Source organism: Scyliorhinus canicula, chromosome 12, assembly GCF_902713615.1.
Source record: "Scyliorhinus canicula chromosome 12, sScyCan1.1, whole genome shotgun sequence".
In the NCBI taxonomy this organism is placed as follows: domain Eukaryota; kingdom Metazoa; phylum Chordata; class Chondrichthyes; order Carcharhiniformes; family Scyliorhinidae; genus Scyliorhinus; species Scyliorhinus canicula.
The window spans coordinates 147,225,545-147,246,554 of NC_052157.1; the positions used below are offsets into that span (position 1 = coordinate 147,225,545).

The following is a 21,010-nucleotide window of genomic DNA, read 5'->3' on the forward strand; positions in this document are numbered from 1 at the left end:
TCTTATTCTTGTTTTTACAGGATGCTGCTGCCACAGAATAACTATTGCCTGTCTTTAATTAGCCCTCGCTGTACTCCAAAAAGTAATTCGCTCTGTGAGGCACTTTGAGATATTATCTGTTAATTAAAGGATATTAATCCCTGTGATAGAACATAGAACAGTACAGCACAGAACAGGCCCTTCGGCCCTCAATGTTGTGCCGAGCCATGATCACCCTACTCAAACCCACATATCCACCCTATACCCGTAACCCAACAACACTCCCCCCCCCCCTTAGCCTTACTTTTATTAGAGCACTACGGGCAATTTAGCATGGCCAATCCACCTAACCCGCACATCTTTGGACTGTGGGAGGAAACCGGAGCACCCGGAGGAAACCCACGCACACAGGGGGAGGACGTGCATACTCCACACAGACAGTGACCCAGCCGGGAATCGAACCTGGGACCCTGGAGCTGTGAAGCATTTATGCTAACCACCATGCTACCCTGCTGCCCCTGCTGATAAAACAATGCTCGGGCAAGCTGCAGGGAGCCACTGGCACCGGCCTTGGAGCAGGCCTCCAGCCTAATTGTTTTGGTTAGGGTAGCTGGGTGAAGATCGACAAGGGGTGAAAGAGGTGGTTAATAGTTAGCAGGACAATTACAAATAATCTAAATATCTCGGGAGAATTGAATTTGACAATTTAATTAAAGGCACTATTGTGCCGTTCTGAGATTCATGCAGCTTTAATTAACTAGTAATGTCCACGTTATGAGTAGTGCTTGAGGTAATTTATGTCTCATAAACTGGAAGAATATAGCTGCAGCTAAGGCAATCTGTTAAGTACAAGCTTTATGTGGTAATTGCTATCTTCACAGCACTGATACTGTCACAGAATAGCACTATATCTTGCTGTTTGCAAAAAGGATCACCCGATATGTCAGATGAAGTAACGTACATCACCACAGAGCTGTCATCTCATAATGGCACTGTGTTTCTGATCTGTGGACAGTGGTGACAGTAGTCAAAGAAAAACTGTAAGGCGCTGGTGGTGCAGGAGAATAGACAGCGACTCTTCACCTCGGTGGCCTGGGTGCATATCCAGCTCAGATGGATGGAGAGAAAATCTCTTCAGTCTTGCTGTGCGAGTCCTGACGTGATATGAATTCAGGCAGCCTCCAGTTACAGAATCATGGAATCACTACAGTGCAGAAGGAGGTCATTCGACCCTTGGAAATAACACTCTACCTGGGCCCATGCCCCCACCCTATCCCTGTATCCCAGTAAGCCCACCTAACACTAAGGGGCAATTTAGTGCGGCCAATCCGCCTAACCTGCACATCTTTGGACTGTGGAAGGAAACTGGAGGACACCCCACCCAGGCACAGGTTGGAAGTGCAAGCTCCACACAGACAGTCACCCGAGGTCGGAACTGAACCCGGGACCCTGGCGCTGCGAGGCAGCAGTGCTAACCTCCGTGCCGCCCTAACCCATTGTCAGACCACTAGCCGTTACCAAAGAAAAACACGGCAAACTCTAAACTGAAACAGAAGATTCCGGAAACACTCGGTACATCTGGCAACATCTGAGGGAGAGAAAAAGTTAGCGTATTCGGGTCGGGCACCTTTCACCTGACTGCTAACTCTGACTCTCCAGGGCAGCACGGTGGCGCAGTGGGTTAGCGCTGCTGCCTCACGGCGCTGAGGTCCCAGGTTCGATCCCGGCTCTGGGTCACTGTCCGTGTGGAGTTTGCACATTCTCCCCATGTTTGTGTGGGTTTCGCCCCCACAACCCAAAGATGTGCAGCATAGTTGGATTGGCCACCCTAAAGTGCCCCGAAAAAAATTGGAAAAAATTAATTGGGTACTCTAAATATATAACGAAAAAAAAGGGAAAAAAAACTGTCGCTCCATCCACAGGTGCTACTTGACCAGCATCACATTATGTCAGATGACAGTACACATTGTGAAGTACTTTTCCCAAGTAAGTTTTTACATCAGTGTACTGATCTGAATTTAAAAACCAGCCACATGCATGGTCACATTGCTGTAATAGGATAGTATAAATATTTATAGATGTTCCTCCACTCCAGTATATGGTTTGGAATGTAATTTAGAAACTTTCCCTTTACAATGTGTATCTGAAAAAGCTTCGACTAAGCGATCGGTTTCAAACATCCCACGACAGAAGATATTAGCCATCATGAATGCTGAGTAGCTGATGTTGCTTTCAATCTTAATACTCTTATTAAGCCTAGGATAATGAAGCATAAAAGGAAAATGGGATAATGATATTTTATTACACACACACACACACACACCCCCGCGAGTCCCCTCTGATAGCAGGTTATTTTACATAAATATTTTGAGTGTTTTTGCCACCTTCTGAGTTCCACACCTTGTAGAAATAATAATAGTTTACAATAAAGGAATTTTCTAAATGCTTGCTGTGTGGTAGAAATTGACTTTTATAGTCAGATAAAAAAGAGGTTTAAATGAGAACTCATAAGAATAATTAACTATAATCTTATTAACCATGAGAGTAAGGGAAGCCGAATAGCTGGAAACATTTTGCAAGTTGCATGAGACTTGCTTGAGACTGTAAGAACAGTCGACGTCAACTAGCTAAAAGGCCCCATTTTTCTACAGTAAGAACTGGTAGTTCCGTCTCAATGGAAACAGCCAGTCTAGAGATACTTTCTGAATGAAAATTGGCAAGCGATGATATGTGAAAATTTGTACCAATATATTTAAATACATATATCTCTTAAATTGACGGACAGACAGATTGGCCGCATTGAGTGAATTATAAATTAGTTAAAGCCAATCAGAAGTGAAAAGGTGAGACCTGAAGATAATAATCTCTTTAAGAATAATTTACCGGGATGGAAAAACTCATTCCGGAATCTCTCTCCCTCTGAAACCTATGTCTTTGCTGCTTGCCTTTGCTAATCACCATCTTTCTTTTGTTTAAATTACTTAGTTATGTTATTCTGTGTGTTATGATTTGAAGAATTACCACGATCTGTATTTTGAAACTCAACCACTGTATTCGCTAAGACAATCAATCTGACTAGCTTGCTAAAGGGCTTGTCAGAACTCTCTAAATGTTGTATTGAAAATAAATTTACCAGTGGGCACAACAGCTGACAAAATAAAGTTGCAGTGTACTTTGCCAAAAAGCACAGACTTACATAGAACATGGAACATAAAAAAATACAGCACAGAACAGGCCCTTCGACCCACGGTGTTGTGCCGAACTTTTGTCCCAGGTTGAGAACAAATTAAACTACACCCCATCGTTCTACTGTAATCCATGTACCTATCCAATAGCCTCTTAAAGGTCCCTCATGTTTCCGACTCAACTACTTCCACAGGCAGTGCATTCCATGCCCCCACTACTCTCTGGGTAAAGAACCTACCTTTGACATTCCCCCCCCTATATCTTCCACCATTCACCTTAAATATATGTCCCCTCGTAATGGTTTGTTCCACCCGGGGAAAAAGTCTCTGACTGTCTACTCTATCAATTCCCTGATTACCTCATAAACCTCTATCAAGTCGCCCCTCATCCTTCTCCGTTCTAATGAGAAAAGGCCGAGCACCCTCAACCTTTCCTCGTAAGACCTAACTCTCCATTCCAGGCAACATCCTGGTAAATCTCCTTTGCACCTTTTCCAAAGCTTCCACATCGCTCACAAAATGAGGCGACCAGAACTGCACACAGTAAGTGGCCTTACCAAGGTTTTGTACAGCTGTATCATCACCTCACAGCTCTTAAATTCGTTTGACCTCCGTTATTTGGGAACTGAGAAGGGATAACGGTAATCCAGGGTTCCGAATAGACACAGAGATCCATCACTGTGTCCTGCTATGTTCCGTGATCTCTGGCTAACTCAGAGGGCCCACTGAAGTAGCAAGGGGAAGGATTTTAATGGTGGTGGGCTTTCCTGTCTTGCAGTCGAAAAGGTTGATGTAAAACTTGCCCATGGGCTGTCCCATGGCCATTTAATGCTCTCTGCGATGCCCCATAGCTTGATTGAGATGGACCTTCCAGCTGAAGTTGAGGCCCGCCTCCAAGTGTCAGCTTTCTGGTCTCAGCAGCACAACTGTGGGCAGTGGCCACTGCTGGTATTACATGCAAGAATCATCAGAGAATTTACAGTGCAGAAGGAGGCCAATCGGCCCATTGAGTTTGCACCGGCCCTCGGAAAGAGCATCTTACCTTTTTGTTTTATAAATTTAGGGTACCTAATTCATTTTTTTCCCCAATTACGGGGTAATTTAGTGTGGCCAATCCACCTAGCCTGCACAGCTTTGGATTGTGGGAGCAAAACACACGCAAACACGGGGAGAATGTGCAAACTCCACACGGACAGTGATCCAGAGCCAGGATTGAGCCTGAGACCATGGTGCCGTGAAGCAGCAGCACTAACCACTACGCCACCATGCTGCCCAAGAGCACCCTGCCTAAGCCCACACCTCCACCCGTAACCCAGCAACCCCACCTAACCTCTTTTGCACACTAAGGGCAATTTAGCAAGGCCAATCTACCTAACCCGCACATCTTTGGAATGTGGGAGGAAACCGGAGCACCCGGAGGAAACCCACACAGGCACTGAAGAATGTGCAGACTCCGCACAGACAGTGACCCAAGCTGGCAGCACGGTGGCGCAGTGGGTTAGCAGTGATGCCTGACGGCGACGAGGTCTCAGGTTCGATCCCAGCTCTTGGTCGCCGTATGGAGTTTGCACATTCTCCCCCTGTTTGCGTGGGTTTCGCCCCCGCAACCCAAAGATGTGCAGGCTAGGTGGATTGGCCACGCTAAATTGCCCCTTAATTGGAAAAAATAATTGGGTGCCCTAAATTTATTTTTAGAAAACAGTGACCCAAGCCGGGAATCGAACCTGGGAACCCTGGAGCTCTGAAGCAACTGCAGTAACCACTGTGCTACCGTGCAGCCCAAAGACAGTCCCAAAGAGGAAGGGCCAGGAGACAAATGGGAGTGTCTTGGTGGTGGGAGGAGAAGAGGCCAAGGTATTTGGGGACAGGATGCACAGGTCAGGGAAGGAGTAGTGGGGGTGAGGGGAAGAGGACAAGGTTGAGTGGCTGATAGGGGAGACCTTGGACCTTCCCTTCAGTTGGAAAAGAGGGTCTGTGAATTGAATGCGTCCCTCAATTTCCCACCCGAGGCCCAGCAGGCAGGCTTTCTGCCTGTGGCTGACGTCCTCCAACCAACTGAAAAACTGGGACTGGGCATGAGGTGGACTTCAATGGCCACTTGGGGCTGATTTAGCTCACTGGGCTAAATCACTGGCTTTTAAAGCAGGCCAGCAGCACGGTTCGATTCCCGTACCAGCCTCCCCGGACAGGCGCCGGAATGTGGCGACTAGGGGCTTTTCACAGTAACTTCATTGAAGCCTACTCGTGACAATAAGCGATTTTCATTTCATTTTCCACTTCAGGGAGGCTTGGCCCACTGCCTGGTAAATCACAGCACCCAGAAATTCTACAGGCCCCCCACCCTGCCTACAAACCCGCTCAGCGGGGACTGTAAACTTCTACCCAAGGAGTCAATGGTGCCAGCAACAGAATAATCCGCTTCTCTTTAGCTGCATTTTTTTGTTCTTTTATGGAATTAGAGTGTGGCTGGCAAGGTCAGCCTTTATTCCCTGTCCTTCATTGCCCTTGAGAAAGTTGTGGTGAGTTGACCTCTGAACGGCTGCAGTCCATTAGTTCTAGGTACACCCACTGTGCTGTTGGGGAAGGGGTGCCTGGATTTTTAAGCCAGCCGCAGTGAAGGAATGTTGATCGTTTCCAAACAGACGTCACCTCAACAGAGGCTTGGACGGAGATCGGTTTACAATCACATGCGAGCAACATTCTGAGAAATGCATTAGTGTACTTTGGAGCTCCGGGGGTAGAGTTTCCACTTTCAGTACTATTTGCTCGAAATGTAATTTGCCCTTAAAAGACTGCAGTCTTGTGCACTGGTTTAGAGTGAATTGCACTGAAAGAAATCAAGCAGAAACTCCCGATCCATGTAGCTTTCCTGTTGGAGGAGAGGCCTTATAATGTAACCTTTTACAAGTTTTGTTCCCCATGTTGCAAAACAAATATCGAGGCACACGACGAGGCATACAGCAGATTTAGGAGGTTGGTACCAGAACTGAGAGATTTTAATTATATAGAGAGAGTCAACAGACTTGTGCTTTTTTCTGCAAAAGCAGATTGCTGACCAGTGGCCTAATGTAGCTTTTTAAATCATTCTTATTACAGATCAGCCACCGTCTTTATTGAATGGCAGAGGGGCCGAATGGCCTACTCCTGCCTGTATTTCAATTATCATAGTTTCATAGAGCTTTACATCATAGAAAGAGGCCCTTCAGCCCATCGTGTCTGTGATGGCTATCAAGCACCTATCTATTCTAATCCGAACGTCATTATGAAAGGGCTTCATAGAGTCGACGTAGAGGAGACGGTTTCCCCTTGTGAAAGAGACAAAGGGCACGATCTAACCGAATTTCAACAGAGTCCCCCGTTGGGCACGTTTAACCAGGTGTTTCCCGGTGCTCACAACGCTGCGAAAGACCTGGCTACCAAACGGGACTTGGTTGCAATCCGGGGCCTCAGTGGGGAACGCCCGGCCGAGGTCGCACTTAAGTCTCGGTTGCTGCAATGAGGAGCCCCGCTCGCCAGAACTCCTCCGCGCAGGGGGGAGATAGCAACATCATTTTTAAATGGTGTCCTGACCTCTCGACCACCCCCGACGTGACCGATGTACCCCCAAAGCCCCAACTCATCCATAAGGAGGTCCTCAGGCCTCCCCCTCCCCCCACTCCGCAGTGGCAGGGTACCCCCAGGCCGATCCCCAGCACGGTTGCAATGCCAGCCTGGCAGCACCAGACTGGATCCCAGGTGGCATTGCCAGGGTGACAAGCTGGCACTGCCAAGGTGGCATCAAGATTGCCAAGAGCCCAACCACCTGGGGGCCTCCGATCCCCTGGGAGACACCCCCAAGTGCCGATCCGCTTCGTCCCCATTTGTGGGGACCAGCACTGAATGACACTCGCCTAAGGTCCCCAAAGCGTCGGGGTTAGATCCCTGATCGGGTGGATCAGGTGAGCTGCATATTCGAGTGAGACTAACTGCACATTCTAATATGCAGATAGGCCAAAAACTGATCCCGCCCACAATGGCGGGATCCAGGTCCCGACGCCTCGCAAGATCCCGTTAGTTATCAGAAGGCGCGGCGAGCAGGTATATCCCGAAAGAGGCCTCTCCCATCACCCACCAGCCACGTCACACTCCCGTCGCTCGAACAGTGGAATCTACAGGCCATAAATACTAGTAAATCAAATAGGGAATTCACAAGAAAACTCTTCATGCAGAGAGAACATGGGACTCGCTACCACACGGAGTCATTGACGTGAAAAGTTTCACTGCATTGATGGTAGGTAGGCACCCGAGGGAGTCAGGAATGGAAATAAACTTAGATGTGTGAGATCGAAGCGAGTTAGAGAAGGTTCATTGAGGATTGCAAACACCAGCACAGTCCAGATGGCCTGAATGGACTGTTTCACATTACTATTCCTCTTCAATTCTGCAGAGGGCCGTACGGGATTGAAACGTTAATCCTGCTTCTTTCTCCACAGATACAGCCAGACCTGCTGAGTTAATCCAGCATTGTCTTGTTTTTTTTTCAGATTTCCAGCATCTGCAGTATTTTGATTTTACAGTTAAATGAGGTTTTACTGAACCTGGTTTATCCCTGCACAAATAAAATGAAAGACAATTTATTCTGATAAGAACTTGCAGTGAGCTACATACCCTTGTGGATGGGGGAGCTGTGTGAGGCGGTGATAAGTGTGGTTCCAGCGCACTCAGATCGGCCCCGTTAGCCATCTCTTGTTTCCTGCCAAAGAAAAGGAAAATCATTTGAGGGCAGGCGAAAGCACGAAACGTGAAAAGGCCATTTGGCCCATCTAGCCATCTCTTTGCACGGACTGTGTCCCCAAAAGTAACAGGATGTTCATCCATCTCCTGACGTCCACAATCCCTGAGCAACTGTTTTCCCGCTCCCCTCTCCATCTCTGCCACCACCCTCACGGTCAACTGCGGGCGGATGGGAGCCTTGGGGCAAGATTCTCTGCCCTCCCCCGCGGTGTGTTTCCCGGTGGCGGGAAGTGGCACCGCTGTTGGCTGGCGGCGAGATCTTCTGGTCTCACTGTTGGCAATGGGATTGCCCATTGAATCTACCCCATGATGCCTGCAAACCCGTGGTGGGGTTGCGCTGTTAACAGGGCTGGAAGATCTGCCAGAGTGAACAGCTGGACGATCTCGCCCTTGATCTCCTGTGAAATGAAAATTGCGTTTATTTATCTCCCTCCAAGACTTCAGGGTGTTCCAAAGTACCTTCATAGAGTCACAGCATAGAAAAGGCCCTTCGGCCCATCTCGTCTGCTTCAGTCAACAGCAACAACCTAACTATTCTAATCCCATTCTCCAGCACTTGGCCCAGAGCCTTGTCTGCCTGGGCATCGCAAATGCACATCTCAATACTTCTTAAATGTTATGAGGGTCACTGCCTCCACCGCCCTTTCAGGCAGCGAGTTCCAGACACCCACCACCCTGTGGGTAAAGGTTTTTCCTCACAATCGCTCTAATCTCCTGCTCCTTACCTTAAATCTATGCCACCTGGTCATTGATCCCTCCACCAAGAGGAAATGATTCCTCTGTCCATCTGTGCCCCTCATAATTTTATACATCTCAATCATGTCCCACTGCAGTCTCCTCTGCTCCAAGGAAAACAACCCCAGTCTATCCAATCTCTCTTCGTGACTAAAACTCTCCAGCCCAGGCAACATTTATTGCAGGCAATAAAGTACGCTAAAATATTTGTTATCTGACATGCTCTGGGAATGGACGATGCCGGTTAATCAAGGATTCTAGTTAATGAGTATTCACATCCGGGCACAAGGAAAGGTGCTGCTCTGTCTTTGGAATGTTGAGGAAAAGGGGAAACCTTTGGGCAATTTATTTGGGCAATCCGAGCGGCACAGTTGTTAGCACTGCTGCCTCACAGCGCCAGTGACCCGGGTTCGATTCCAGCCTCGGGTGTCTGTGCGGAATTTTCATGTTCTCCCGTGTCTGCGTGGGTTTCCTCCGGGTGCTCCGGTTTCCTCCCACAAGTCCAAAGATGTGCAGGTTAGGTGCATTGGCCAATGCTAAAGCGCTCCTTAGTCCCCAAAAGTTTGGTTGGGGCTACGGGCTTTCAGGGATAGTGTGAGGGAGTGGGCCTAGGTAGAGTGCTCTTTCAGAGGGATAGCGCAGGTTTGGTGGGCTAAATGGCCTCCTTCTGCATTGAAGGGATTGTATGATATGCTGGGGTGTCACAGTAAAACCAATACATCTGAAGTCCAAGCGGAGGTGGCTCGCCATTGGGCACCGGTGGGCTTCTCTGGTCCCGCCAGTGTCTACGGTATTTTGCGTGGCTCACCCATCCCACCGTCGGACAGCCTGGCACAGGGGGCCACCATCGGTTGGGCCAGAAGATCCTGCCAGTGGGCAGGGCCAGAAAACGTGGCCTTTCATTTCCTACCTTCAGACTAGCTTTCCAATAGAAAAATTGAACCGTCAGAAATTCCAGTTAATGGAGCATTCTGGTTGGTATGGTGCTGGACAGCACCAAGCTTACTATATTGTGTCTTGCGGTTTAGTCACTATTGTAATCATAGAATTTACAGTGCAGAAGGAGGCCATTCGGCCCATCGAGTCTACACCGGCTCTAGCAAAGAGCATCCTACCCAAGCCCACACCTCCACCCTATCCCCAGAACCCAGTTACCCCACCCAACATGAAGGGCAATTTTGGACACTAAGGACAATTTATCATGGCCAATCCACTTAACCTGCACATCTTTGGACTGTGGGAGGAAACCGGAGCACCAGGAGGAAACCCACGTAGACACGGGGAGAACGTGCAGACTCCACACAGACAGTGACCCAAGCCGGGTATAGAACCTGGGATCCTGGAACTGTGAAGCAATTGTGCTGTCCACAATGCTACCGTGCTGCCCATGTAATGTAGCAAAGATAGCAATCAATTTGCACACAGCAGGGCCCCACAATTAGCAACGTGACAAAGACCAGATAGTCCTTAAAATCTGTTGTCTGAGGGATAAATATTGAACAGGACACCCGAATTCCCGGCCCGTCTTTGAAATAGTGAAACGAAATCCTTCGGGTCCAATTGTAGACAATTGAACACTGCAAGGCCGGAGACTCTGGCAGTGCAGCGCTCCCTCAGTAGTGCACCGGGTGCTCAGACTTGTTCTTGAATGGGACCTGAACCAGCAACCTGCAGCCTCAGGGGTGAGAAAACTGCCAACTGGCTGCTGCATAATAGCGATGTGTAAGAATATGAGAACTACAGTTTATAGATTGCATTAAGGCATTTGCCAAACATGTTTGTGAAAAAAAGCTGCTTACTGTTGGCAAAGGCAATTCAATGCTCTTAGCAACAAACCTAATCAATCATGAAAGAATGACCCATTAACAAGCACATAAAATAGCTGATTACTTGCTATTTGTTTCACACCTGGAAATCTCCTGGATCCTCTGCTCTCACTCCAAGCAATTTGTCCAGTTACCGTTGCGAAGAAACGGAGGAACAGACGGACTGTTTCTAAGGCAATCTCATTAGGGTCAATTTATGGTGGGCTATTGATTATCCACGGGATTATTTGTCTGCTTGCTTAACACTCTGTTTATGCTCGTTTCCGTCAGAGTTAAGAGAACTGGGTCTGGCCTGTGTAGCGGTGACAATCTGCTAATTTGCAGGCCGTCGGTTCGGGCATGCTTTGCCGAAATTAAGACACGTCGGGAAAAGATAGATCCAATTGAGTGTCTTGCAAAACCAGTACAAAAGGGAGCAGAGCTAGTTTAAAGGGCACTTCCATGTCTGTTTGTGATCACCCTCTCTGCCCCCAGTGCTGAGGGGGGAGTGGGGGTGGGGGCCCATAATGGCCAATGTCAAAGCTGAATTGTGTATGGTTGTGGACGGCCAGTCACAGTGAGAAAGTACCGGAGTCCAGAATGTAACATCAAGCAGCACCATTTTGTTGTTGCCAACAGGTAGCGCCAAGACACCTCCTCTTGCCGTGGCGCTCCCTGACCATTGTTTATGTTAAGGCCCTCCAGCTGATGCAGGGCATTGCCTCCTGCCCGCCAACCCCAACTGCCAGAATGCCATGTTTTCACTGCCAAGGGGTGGGGCCTGAAGGGAGTGGGGCATGAGGGACCAGGCCTAAAAAGAGGGGGGGGGGGGGGGGATGAAGGCAACCCCATACCTGGGTGTCATTCACATTTGGGGGGGGGTTGCTGATGCCAACGAAGGGTGGAGTGGGGTTTGATATCAGCAGTGAATGAAAAAAATGAAAATCGCTTATTGTCACGAGTAGGCTTCAATGAAGTTACTGTGAAAAGCCCCTAGTCGCCACATTCCGGCGCCTGTCCGGGGAGGCTGGTACGGGAATCGAACCGTGCTGCTGGCCTGCTTGGTCTGCTTTAAAAGCCAGCGATTTAGCTGAGTGAGCTAAACCAGCCCCTGCGGGGGGCAATGGGGGGCAATAAGGGGCGGACGGAGTGTTAGTCTGCAACTGGGCGTTTTCAGGTCCTGCTTTCCTTATTCAGGGTGCAGTTCAGTCCCACCTCCTAAAAACTTTCTAAGTGTGGATGGATCGCACCGAACCACGCGGTGGGAATCGCACCTTGTTTCCTGCCGGAGACCACACATTGAAATTCTTTGGGAGAATTGCGCCCAGTGACTATACCTCAAAAGTACTTCATGACAAACTGGTGCCATGAGAGGCACCATATAAATGCCAATTGTTTGCTTCACTCTCGAGCCAGCTTAGTCCACAAACTCTGAAGAAGCGCAGCACCATTTATGTTGTTGCCAACAGGTAGCGCCAAGCCTCTGGCAAGACACCTCATCTTGCTGTGGCGCTCCCTGACCATTATTTATGTTAAGGCCCTCCAGCTGATACAGGGCATTGCCTCCTGCCCACCACCCCCAACTGCCAGCATGCCATGTTTGCACTGCCCAAGGGACAGTGTACACTGGCGTGTAATGGAAATGGGTAATATGCAGCCTGAGATTACCAAAGAATCTTTACTGGGCAAGAGGCGGCCATTTGGCCCATTGACTCTACACTGACTTTCTGAAAGAACATTCAACCTATTCCCACTCCTCTGCCTTATCCCCGTAACCTTGCACATTCTTTCTTTTCAGATAGAAATCCAAGTCCCTTTTGACTTTTCGTTTGGCCTGCCTCCACCACCCGCTCAGGCAGTCATTTAAGACTCCGACTCCCTCTGGGTGAAATTGATTTTGCCCCTCACATCACTTTTTGCCCATTATTTTGAATCTGTGCCCTCTAGTTCTTGATGTACTCTTGAGGGGAACGATTTTTCACTATTTACCCTTTTTCCACATCCCTCAGGATCTTAAAAACCTCCATCAAGTCTCCCCTCAGCAATCTTTTGTCCATGGAAAACAAACTCAACCTCTCCTCATACCTGGAATTCTTTATCGCCGCGTCACGTCACCCTGGGCTAGTGTGCGGTCAATTCCTGCCCCACAGGCCCCCAAGACCCAACACACTAGTGAATTAACCAATAATTTGCTTAAACGTTTCTGAGATCTTTGACCCTTGTCTGCTCCAGTAACTTACAGGCATCAGATTTGTAAGCAAAATGCAAAGAAAATGTTTATTTGTATCAACAATTGAGATAAGACATGCGATGATTATAATAGAATATCTGCAAGCTAGTCTATTACCCCCCCCCCCCTTTTACCGTCCCACCATCTACTCAAACACACACAACACAGACACACACAGGGGGAAGGGAAAGGTGTAAAATGATAGGGTTGAAAATGGAAGAAAGAGAGATGAGTGTCCTTGTTGCTGACATTGAAATCATTGGAGCCGGCTATCTAATAATAATGTTTATTGTCACATGTCGGCTTACATTAACACTGTAGGGAAGTTACTGTTAAAAGCCCCTAGTTGCCACACTCCGGCGCCTGTTCGGGCACACAGAGGGAGAATTCAGAATGTCCAAATTACCTAACAGCACGTCTTTCGGGACTTGTGGGAGGAAACTGGAGCACCCGGAGGAAACCCACGTAGACACGGAGAGGACGTGCAGACTTCACACAGACAGTGACCCAAGCTGGGAATGGAACCTGGGAGCCTGGAGCTGCTAAGCAACAGTGCTAACCACTGTGCTACTGTGCAGCCCTATCGTCCCAGGACGGGGAGTGTTGAAACCACTAGTTGGATTGCAAATGAGGGTCTTCCGGCAGGACTCTCAGGCTGTAGGATCCCCTCTGGGGCGTCAGCTTAACTTGTATTAACCTGGGCCTTCACTCGGAGGATCTGCCTCAGGTCTGTTTAATTCTGAATCGTTTCCACCTAAATCACATTAACTATCAGCCTCACTGAAATAGGATTAGAGTTCTCCACATGAGATTTTTAAAAAGGTTTCAAACAACCCAGCTGGTGCTGGACTGGATTTCCCTGCAAGTTAAACTGTCTGTGCAGGGAGAAAGAACTTCTTTGGGTCTTTAGAGAGTGATCAGAGCTGTGGTCCTCTAGCTTTATGATCAAACAAAAACTGAAAGCGAACACACACAAAGTAGGCAACATTCTGGAGTGAAGAGCACCAATCAGCACCTCGAGTCAGTTGAGAACCGGGAATATAAACTGGTCCATTGGCTGACAGCCAAGTCCATAAAGAGGTATCATCATTGATGTCAGAGATGCAGTGCAGCATGCTGGGGGTCTCCTGGTTTTGAATTAAAGATGCAGTTCATCTTAAAGGTATAGGCGAGTTTATATTGTCCAGGTACAGGAATTATAAAAAGCCAAAAGAACAGGAAATAAATGAAAACAGAGGCGCTGACAGGGATTTACAAGAGGATCCTTGCTCCCTGAAATCATTCTTGCAATAGATATGGATGAAAAAGGCCATTCAACACATTTGTGGTCCTCCACCTTGAATGAATATTCAGTTATCCCTTCACATTCACCAGTCTAGCTTTTTCCATTCACTCTGTTTGCTCCTGTGGCCATGGACCCGGCAGTCATCATAGGAACATAGCGACTGCTGGATGAAAAACGGTGAAGGTCCATCTGGTTTTCCTTCTGCCATCCTGATAGATACACAGCACAACAATAATGGAATTGTCGGCTAATCATAGCATTCAATCTCTATCAATTATTCTACACCAGACCCGGACATGATGCAGAGATAATTCCCAGTGGTAGGGAGCTTTGGGAACCGTAACTTAGTGTACGTCATATCGCAGATGACTCATGTTTATCCTATCCCAAAATGTTATTTTCTGCAAAAAAAAGTCTATCTAATTTCTATGTGAATAAATCAACACTAACTGCTTCTTCCACTGGCTCCCCAGGGAGTCAGGAAATGCACTGGAAATTAAAAAAAGCACACTCAATTAACGAGGCAAACAAAAAAGAACTCTTAAACAAAAATAAGTCATGCATTAACTTGCAGAATCCATCAGAAAACGCTCATTATTGGAGAGTGGAGACATATTTGCCACATCTGTATTACAGCCTGTGCCATGTTGTGGATTTAATGAGGCAACCTCAAATGACCAAAAGATCAGAGCTCAATGGTAGATAAGCTGCGGCCTGCGGTCCCCTCAATTAATGATTCACCCTGGGACTCTTGAGGATTTGAACCCCTTTAAAGGGAGTTGTTCATTTTGGTGTTTTGGGGTCCAATGGGTGGAATCTTGTCACTTCAATGTTTGCACCAATGATGGGGTGATTTGCAGAGCAGGAATCTGGGCGCACGGATAGAGGGCCTGCTAGCTGAACTTTCTGGAAGGTGTCCAATTAAGAAGCCGCTTGCGGGATTGCCCTCCAATTAAAGGGTGGGGAAGGGGCGGGATGACACATCGTGATAGTGATGGAGTGTGTAGAATTTAAACAAATTCACAGTGGCTGCAGAGATGGTTTGCGCTGCGGTGGTTTGGAGGACCCACTTCCGAAGGAAATGCAAGGAAGGTGGCGAAGGTTTGCAGCCATGTTAAGTTGTGACAGCCTCCCGCAGAAACCAACAGCAACTACCAGCGGCACAGTGGCTGGCACTGCTGTTTCACAGCGCCAGGGACCCGGGTTCGATTCCGGCCTTGGGTTATTGTCTGTGTGGAGTCTGCACATTCTCCCCGTGTCTGCGTGGGTTTCTGCCCACAGTCCCAGGTGTGCAGGTTAGGTGGGGATACGGGGGTGGGAAGTGGGCCTTGGTGGGGGACTCTTTCAGAAGGTCAGTGCCGTCTCAATGGAATGAATGGCCTCCTTCTGCAATGTAGGAATTCTATCATTTCCTTACCAAAGCCACTCTAATTAATATCAGCCTCAATGACCATTTTCTGACATCAGAAGACTCTGCCTATGGCTGACCTCAAGCTTGTCTCTCTCCCGGTTCATAGCATTGAGTAGATACCAGCTGTAGGCCTCGATGACCTCCGGCTCTGCACTCACCTCCTCTAAGCTACCTAAACGTTGTGTGTCCCTTGTCCTCTGTTGGCAATTAGCCATTGCCGGCTCAAAGTTTCTCTGAATTGCCTTCCTGCTGCCACTATGCTGGTAGCTGACAAGACTCCCAACCCGACCTGTGAAAGGTGGAAGTAGGTGGGAAGGCATTGGTATACCAGCCAGGTGTCATTGTTCCCGATTTCCAGGGCCTCCCCCCACCTCCATCAGCCAGGAAAATCCGCGTCCCCCCTCCCACCCCCATAACGTCAACGTAAGAAAATCCATTTCCAGGCATCACAAATAGACATTTGGGAAATGGATACAAAATCCAGAAAGTGTAGATTAGATTGGGTGATCGACAGGGAGCTTTGTCAAAGAGTTAAGTTTGGTGTTTGGCAAAGGTGCCCTAATGGCTAAATGAAAATGTTGCAAATACCTGATACAGTTCATTCAGCAAATGGAACGGGAAGCCACATGATAATGCTTTAGATGTAGATGAAAGGTTAACACACAAGCTTTCAACTTATCTTCCCTTTTCAGGCTCCAATTACCCTGCTGCGTTTTCCTGTCTCAATCTCGGATGTGCAGTTCTCTCTTGTTTTTAATCTCCGCTCTAAAGGTTGCCTTTCATAAGCCAGTTTGATACAGGCACTTTAAAAGGCAGCGATATTGTACTAAATTGTTACACAACACAGAAGGAGGGAGAAACCCAAGTCCCTAAGTTACTCTTCCTTACTTAGCTGAGACTAAAGTTACTGGCACTGCCAGCAGGATGCCACACAGACTGAAAGGCCCCAGCTCCCATTCCGGGTCTGAGAGGATTTGAACTGATTGCTCTTGGCCTCTTGAGTGGAGTGTCATCCCAGCTCTCCTGTTCCTCCTGAGTCCCGCTGGGAATCGCCTGCATTGATGTTTGCTAAGGACAGGATCAGGCCGGGCTGCGATGTTCTCCACATTTCAATAGCTGGCACGAGGGCCACCACTTTCTGTCTGCCAACTCACTCTTCTTTGCCCATCTCACCCGCTAATGGGCAGAAAAAAAAAGAAATCCCTGCCCTTGCCCATGTGGATACGTGAGGAATAGCTACACAGGTGAATCAGTCGGCCAGGACCCTAACCCTATCGCTCCTCCAGCCACCCCCCCCAACCAATGCTTAGCCTCAAATACTGGCATGAGGTCTCACCCGAACAGCAAAACCCGGACTCAGTTTCACACCCAAAAGACGCAACTCCTACAATGCAGTACCCGCTCAGTACTGCACTGGAGTGGCAACTCTCTGTGATCAAGGTCTGGATTAGGGCTTGAACCCAAAATGTTCTGACTCAGAGGTGAGAATCACGAAGGCTGGAAGCCTCCAGGCATACGGATGCTATGTGCAACACAATGACTGCAGTCAAAGGCTAATGGATGTAAACTGAAACCCCTTCTATAGCACAAACCAGGGTCCCTGTGTCAGATTTTCAATCAGCTGTCTTAAGAGTATCACATCCTCTTCAGACCCCTGACAGTGAATAGATTGGAGCTGTAGGCACATCTTGGCACATATAATGTGTCCTAAGTGTAATCTTTTACCCCAACGGCTCCCAGACGCAGTGTTATTACTAAAGAGAGTACTTACACTCTTATCATCATTATCCAGCCTCTCAAATGCATCGTGAAACTATTAGAGAAAATGAAATATTTCTCGGTATGGAAGTAAGCAATCCATTTGTTGAAAAATGAGACATAAACCATCCACTCAGAGAGTTGGGAACTAATGTTTTGTGTTGAATTACAATCTGGGAAACTAAAACACTCCTCCTGTGTCAGTGTGATTTTATTTCTCCTTCTCCGAGCCAACAATTAGTTTGTTTATAAGGGTCATGAAAATAGGCTCTGCATTTAGCAGTCCATCACGTCTGGTGGAAAGATAGCAGAAAGAATCAGGTCAAAGACAACCATTGGATCCTTGTTCTAAAAACAGGACCTGGTGGAAATGCACCTGGGACAAGTAACAGGACCTTGGTGTCTGAACACCTGGGACAAGTAACAGGACCTTGGTGTCTGAACACCTGGGACAAGTAACAGGACCTTGGTGTCTGAACACCTGGGACAAGTAACAGGACCTTGGTGTCTGAACACCTGGGACAAGTAACAGGACCTTGGTGTCTGAACACCTGGGAAAAGTAACAGGACCTTGGTGTCTGAACACCTGGGACAAGTAACGCAATAAGCATGTCATGTTTATCACCCGTGACCCGCTCGGAGGTTGCCATTTTGAAGCCAGAGGGCCGGCTTGTCCAACTGAGCTGTTGTACGATGGAGGTACACGGAAGGGGAGACATACGGACTCGAATCGACAACTCTGTTTCTCCCTCCACAGATGCTGCCAGACCTGCTGAGTTTTGTTTCCTTCGCATTTGGGGTTTTTATTTCGGATTTCCAGCATCTGCAGTATTTTGCTTTCAGGCCAGCGGTGAAATGGGCCTCACAGTTGGTTAGCTCAATGAAGATCCATGGGGTTAGGATTGGGCTAGTGATCAAATAGATCGTGGCTTGATTCATTGAATCCCCACACAGTGTAGAAGGAGGCCATTCGGCCCATCGGGTCTGCACCGGCTCTGGGAAAGAGCACCCTACTTCAGCCCAAGCCTCCACCCTATCCCTATCTCCGTAACCCAACCTAACCCTTTGGACACCAAAGAGGGAATTTAGCATGGCCAATCCACCTAACCTGCACTTCTTTGGGCTTTCACATCGATCAATGTGGTGACTGTGCTTAGACTGGGGGGGGGGGGGGGGGGGGGGGGGGGGGGGGGGGGGGGGGGGGGGGGGGGAATGAACGATGTTACACCCGAGAGATGGACAATGACTTGGGTTTCTAGAATGGGCAGACCCAAATTGTCAGAGTAGTTTTCACGAGCTACAGAAATTACATCCACTGGAGTGGCTAAACTCAGCTCATCAGGTTGAATATTCAATGGTTCTGAATTGCACTGCACAAGTAACCCCTGTGAATTCCTGCCATGTGCAATATTTTCAGATTTTATTGGGCCTGTTTCACAATGAGAAGTAAAATTGCTGAGGTTCTGCAGGACAAGGTCTTGATATAGGCTGCCAGCACTCCCACTAGAAACAAGCAGGAGCCTAATTGGTATATTTAAATAAGCCACCTATGGATGCCATTTTTAGATCAACCAGTGTTGTCATTACCGCCTCCCACAGAGTTACCCACAATCAGATTGGTCGGTTGCTGTTGCATCGGTACTCAACCGGATCATAAGCTCCAATTGGATAAAGCAGGAAGCATTAAGCATGGGGGAGGGGGGGATAACGCGCATCAACTCTGATTCTCTCTCCACAGATGCTGCCCCAATTCGTGCAATAGTATTGCCACTGGACTAGAAATCCAGAGACCCAGGTTAATCCTCCGTGCAAATACCATCACGGCAAATGGTGAAATTTGAATTTAATAAACACCTGGAATTAGAAGATGCCGTGAAATCATTGTCGACTGTTGCTCACTAATGCCCTTGTAACGAATAAACAAATAAGTAATGGTGATCATCAAACTATCATCGATTGTCGTAAAAACGTGCCCGGTTCACTGATGTCCTGGAGAGGAGGCAATCTGCCTTCCAGATCTGGTCTGACTTCAGACCCACAGCAATGCGGTCAACTCTTCACTGCCCTCTGAAATGGCCTCGCAAGTCACTCAGTTCAAAGGTAATTAGGGATGGACAATGACCACTGGTCTTCTTGGTGATGCCCACAAACCATGAAAGAATGCAACACCATTTTCTTCAACTTGAGAAAGTATAAGATTCGTTACTTCCTGGGCGGCACAGTAGCAAGGTGTTTAGCACTGTTGCTTCACAGCTCCAGGGTCCCAGGTTCGATTCCCGGCTTGGGTCACTGTCAGTGCGGAGTCTGCACGTTCTCCCCGTGTCTGCGTGGGTTTCCTCCGGGTGCTCCGGTTTCCTCCCACAGTCCAAAGACGTGCAGGTTCGGTGAATTGGATATTCTGAATTCTCCTTCCGCGTACCCAAACAGACACCGGAGTGTGGCGACTAGGGGCTTTTCACAGTAACTTCATTGCAGTGTTAATGTAAGCCTACTTGTGACAATAAAGATTATCAACTTGTCTAATATAATTCCTGATGTTGGATTTTGAAAGAATTAGGGAATTACACAGGATTTCACGTCCAGCCAACCGTGAATAATGACCGGAATTCCCTGGCGGTGGGATTCTTTGGTCCTGCCGGCACGTACCCCCGCCAGCGGGTTTCCCGGCAGCATGGAGTGGCTTCAATTGGAATTCACATTGACAGTGGCAGGAACAGAGAATCGCACCGCCAATGAACAGCGTGCTACCTGGCGTCGCCGAGATAGAGCTGGTGGGGAGAGGGTAAGGGGGAGTGGGATAGAACTAGTGGGGAGTAGGAGGGGAGATAGAGCTGGTGGGGAGGAGGAGAGGAGGTAGAGCTGATGGAGGGGGAAGTGGGATAGAGCTGGTGGGGAGGAGGCGGGGAGGTAGAGCTGGTGGGAGGAGGAGGGGAGATAGAGCTGGTGGAGTGGGAGGAGGGGAGATAGAGCTGGTGGGGAGGAGGAGGGGAGATACAGCTGGTGGGGAGGAGGAGGGGAAGTAGAGCTGGTGGAGGGGGTGGTGGGATAGAGCTGGGGGAGGGGGAGGTGGGATAGAGTTGGGGGAGGGGAAGGTGGGATAGAGCTGGGGGAGGGGAAGGTGGGATAGAGCTGGGGGAGGGGGAGGTGGGATGGGGGGGGGTGGTGGGATAGAGCTGGGGAGGGGGAGGTGGGATAGAGCTGGGGGAGGGGGAGGTGGGATAGAGCTGGTGGAGGGGGAGGTGGGATAGAGCTGGGGAGGGGGAGGTGGGATAGAGCTGGGGAGGGGGAGGTGGGATAGAGCTGGGGGAGGGGGGAGGTGGGATAGAGCTGGGGGAGGGGGAGGTGGGATAGAGCTGGGGGAGGGGGAGGTGGGATAGAGCTGGGGAGGGGGCGGTGGGATAGAGCTGGGGAGGGGGCGGTGGGATAGAGCTGGGGAGGGGGCGGTGGGATAGAGCTGGGGGAGGGGGAGGTGGGATAGAGCTGGGGGAGGGGGTAAGGCGGGGTGGGATACAGCTGGAGGAGGGAGTAAGGGGGGGGGGTGAGATAAAGCTAGTGGATGAAAAGCAAAAACCAATGTGAGAGTGAAAATTTCCCTCCGTATATCTCAGCTTTCAGAATCAGCAAAATACCACCACACCGTGTGCATCGTTGCTCACTAAATAAGTGGTCTTTAACAGATTAATTAAGACGTTTATAGCTGACAAAACCCCCGTCTTCACTAGTGTCTCCATGAATCACACAGCGCACAACTTGATAGCAGCATGGTAGCTATTGACCCATATTGTCCTTCTTTGCTGGGGAGAAGTGGTTTGATCAAGCGATATCACCCTCAAACCTATGGCTCACACA

The 21,010-nt window shown here is 48.7% G+C and overlaps 1 protein-coding gene across 11 annotated transcripts in view; it reads right to left on the bottom strand.

Moving 5' to 3' along the window:
- rap1gap2a (RAP1 GTPase activating protein 2a) overlaps positions 1-21,010 on the bottom strand; it is a 499,188-nt gene that overhangs the window by 107,989 nt on the left and 370,189 nt on the right. For all 11 annotated transcript variants that reach the window (XM_038814443.1, XM_038814438.1, XM_038814441.1 and 8 more), the window contains one exon: positions 7,812-7,896. In XM_038814443.1, coding sequence (XP_038670371.1) covers positions 7,812-7,896 — 85 coding nt within the window. The remainder of the gene's footprint in view (positions 1-7,811; positions 7,897-21,010) is intronic.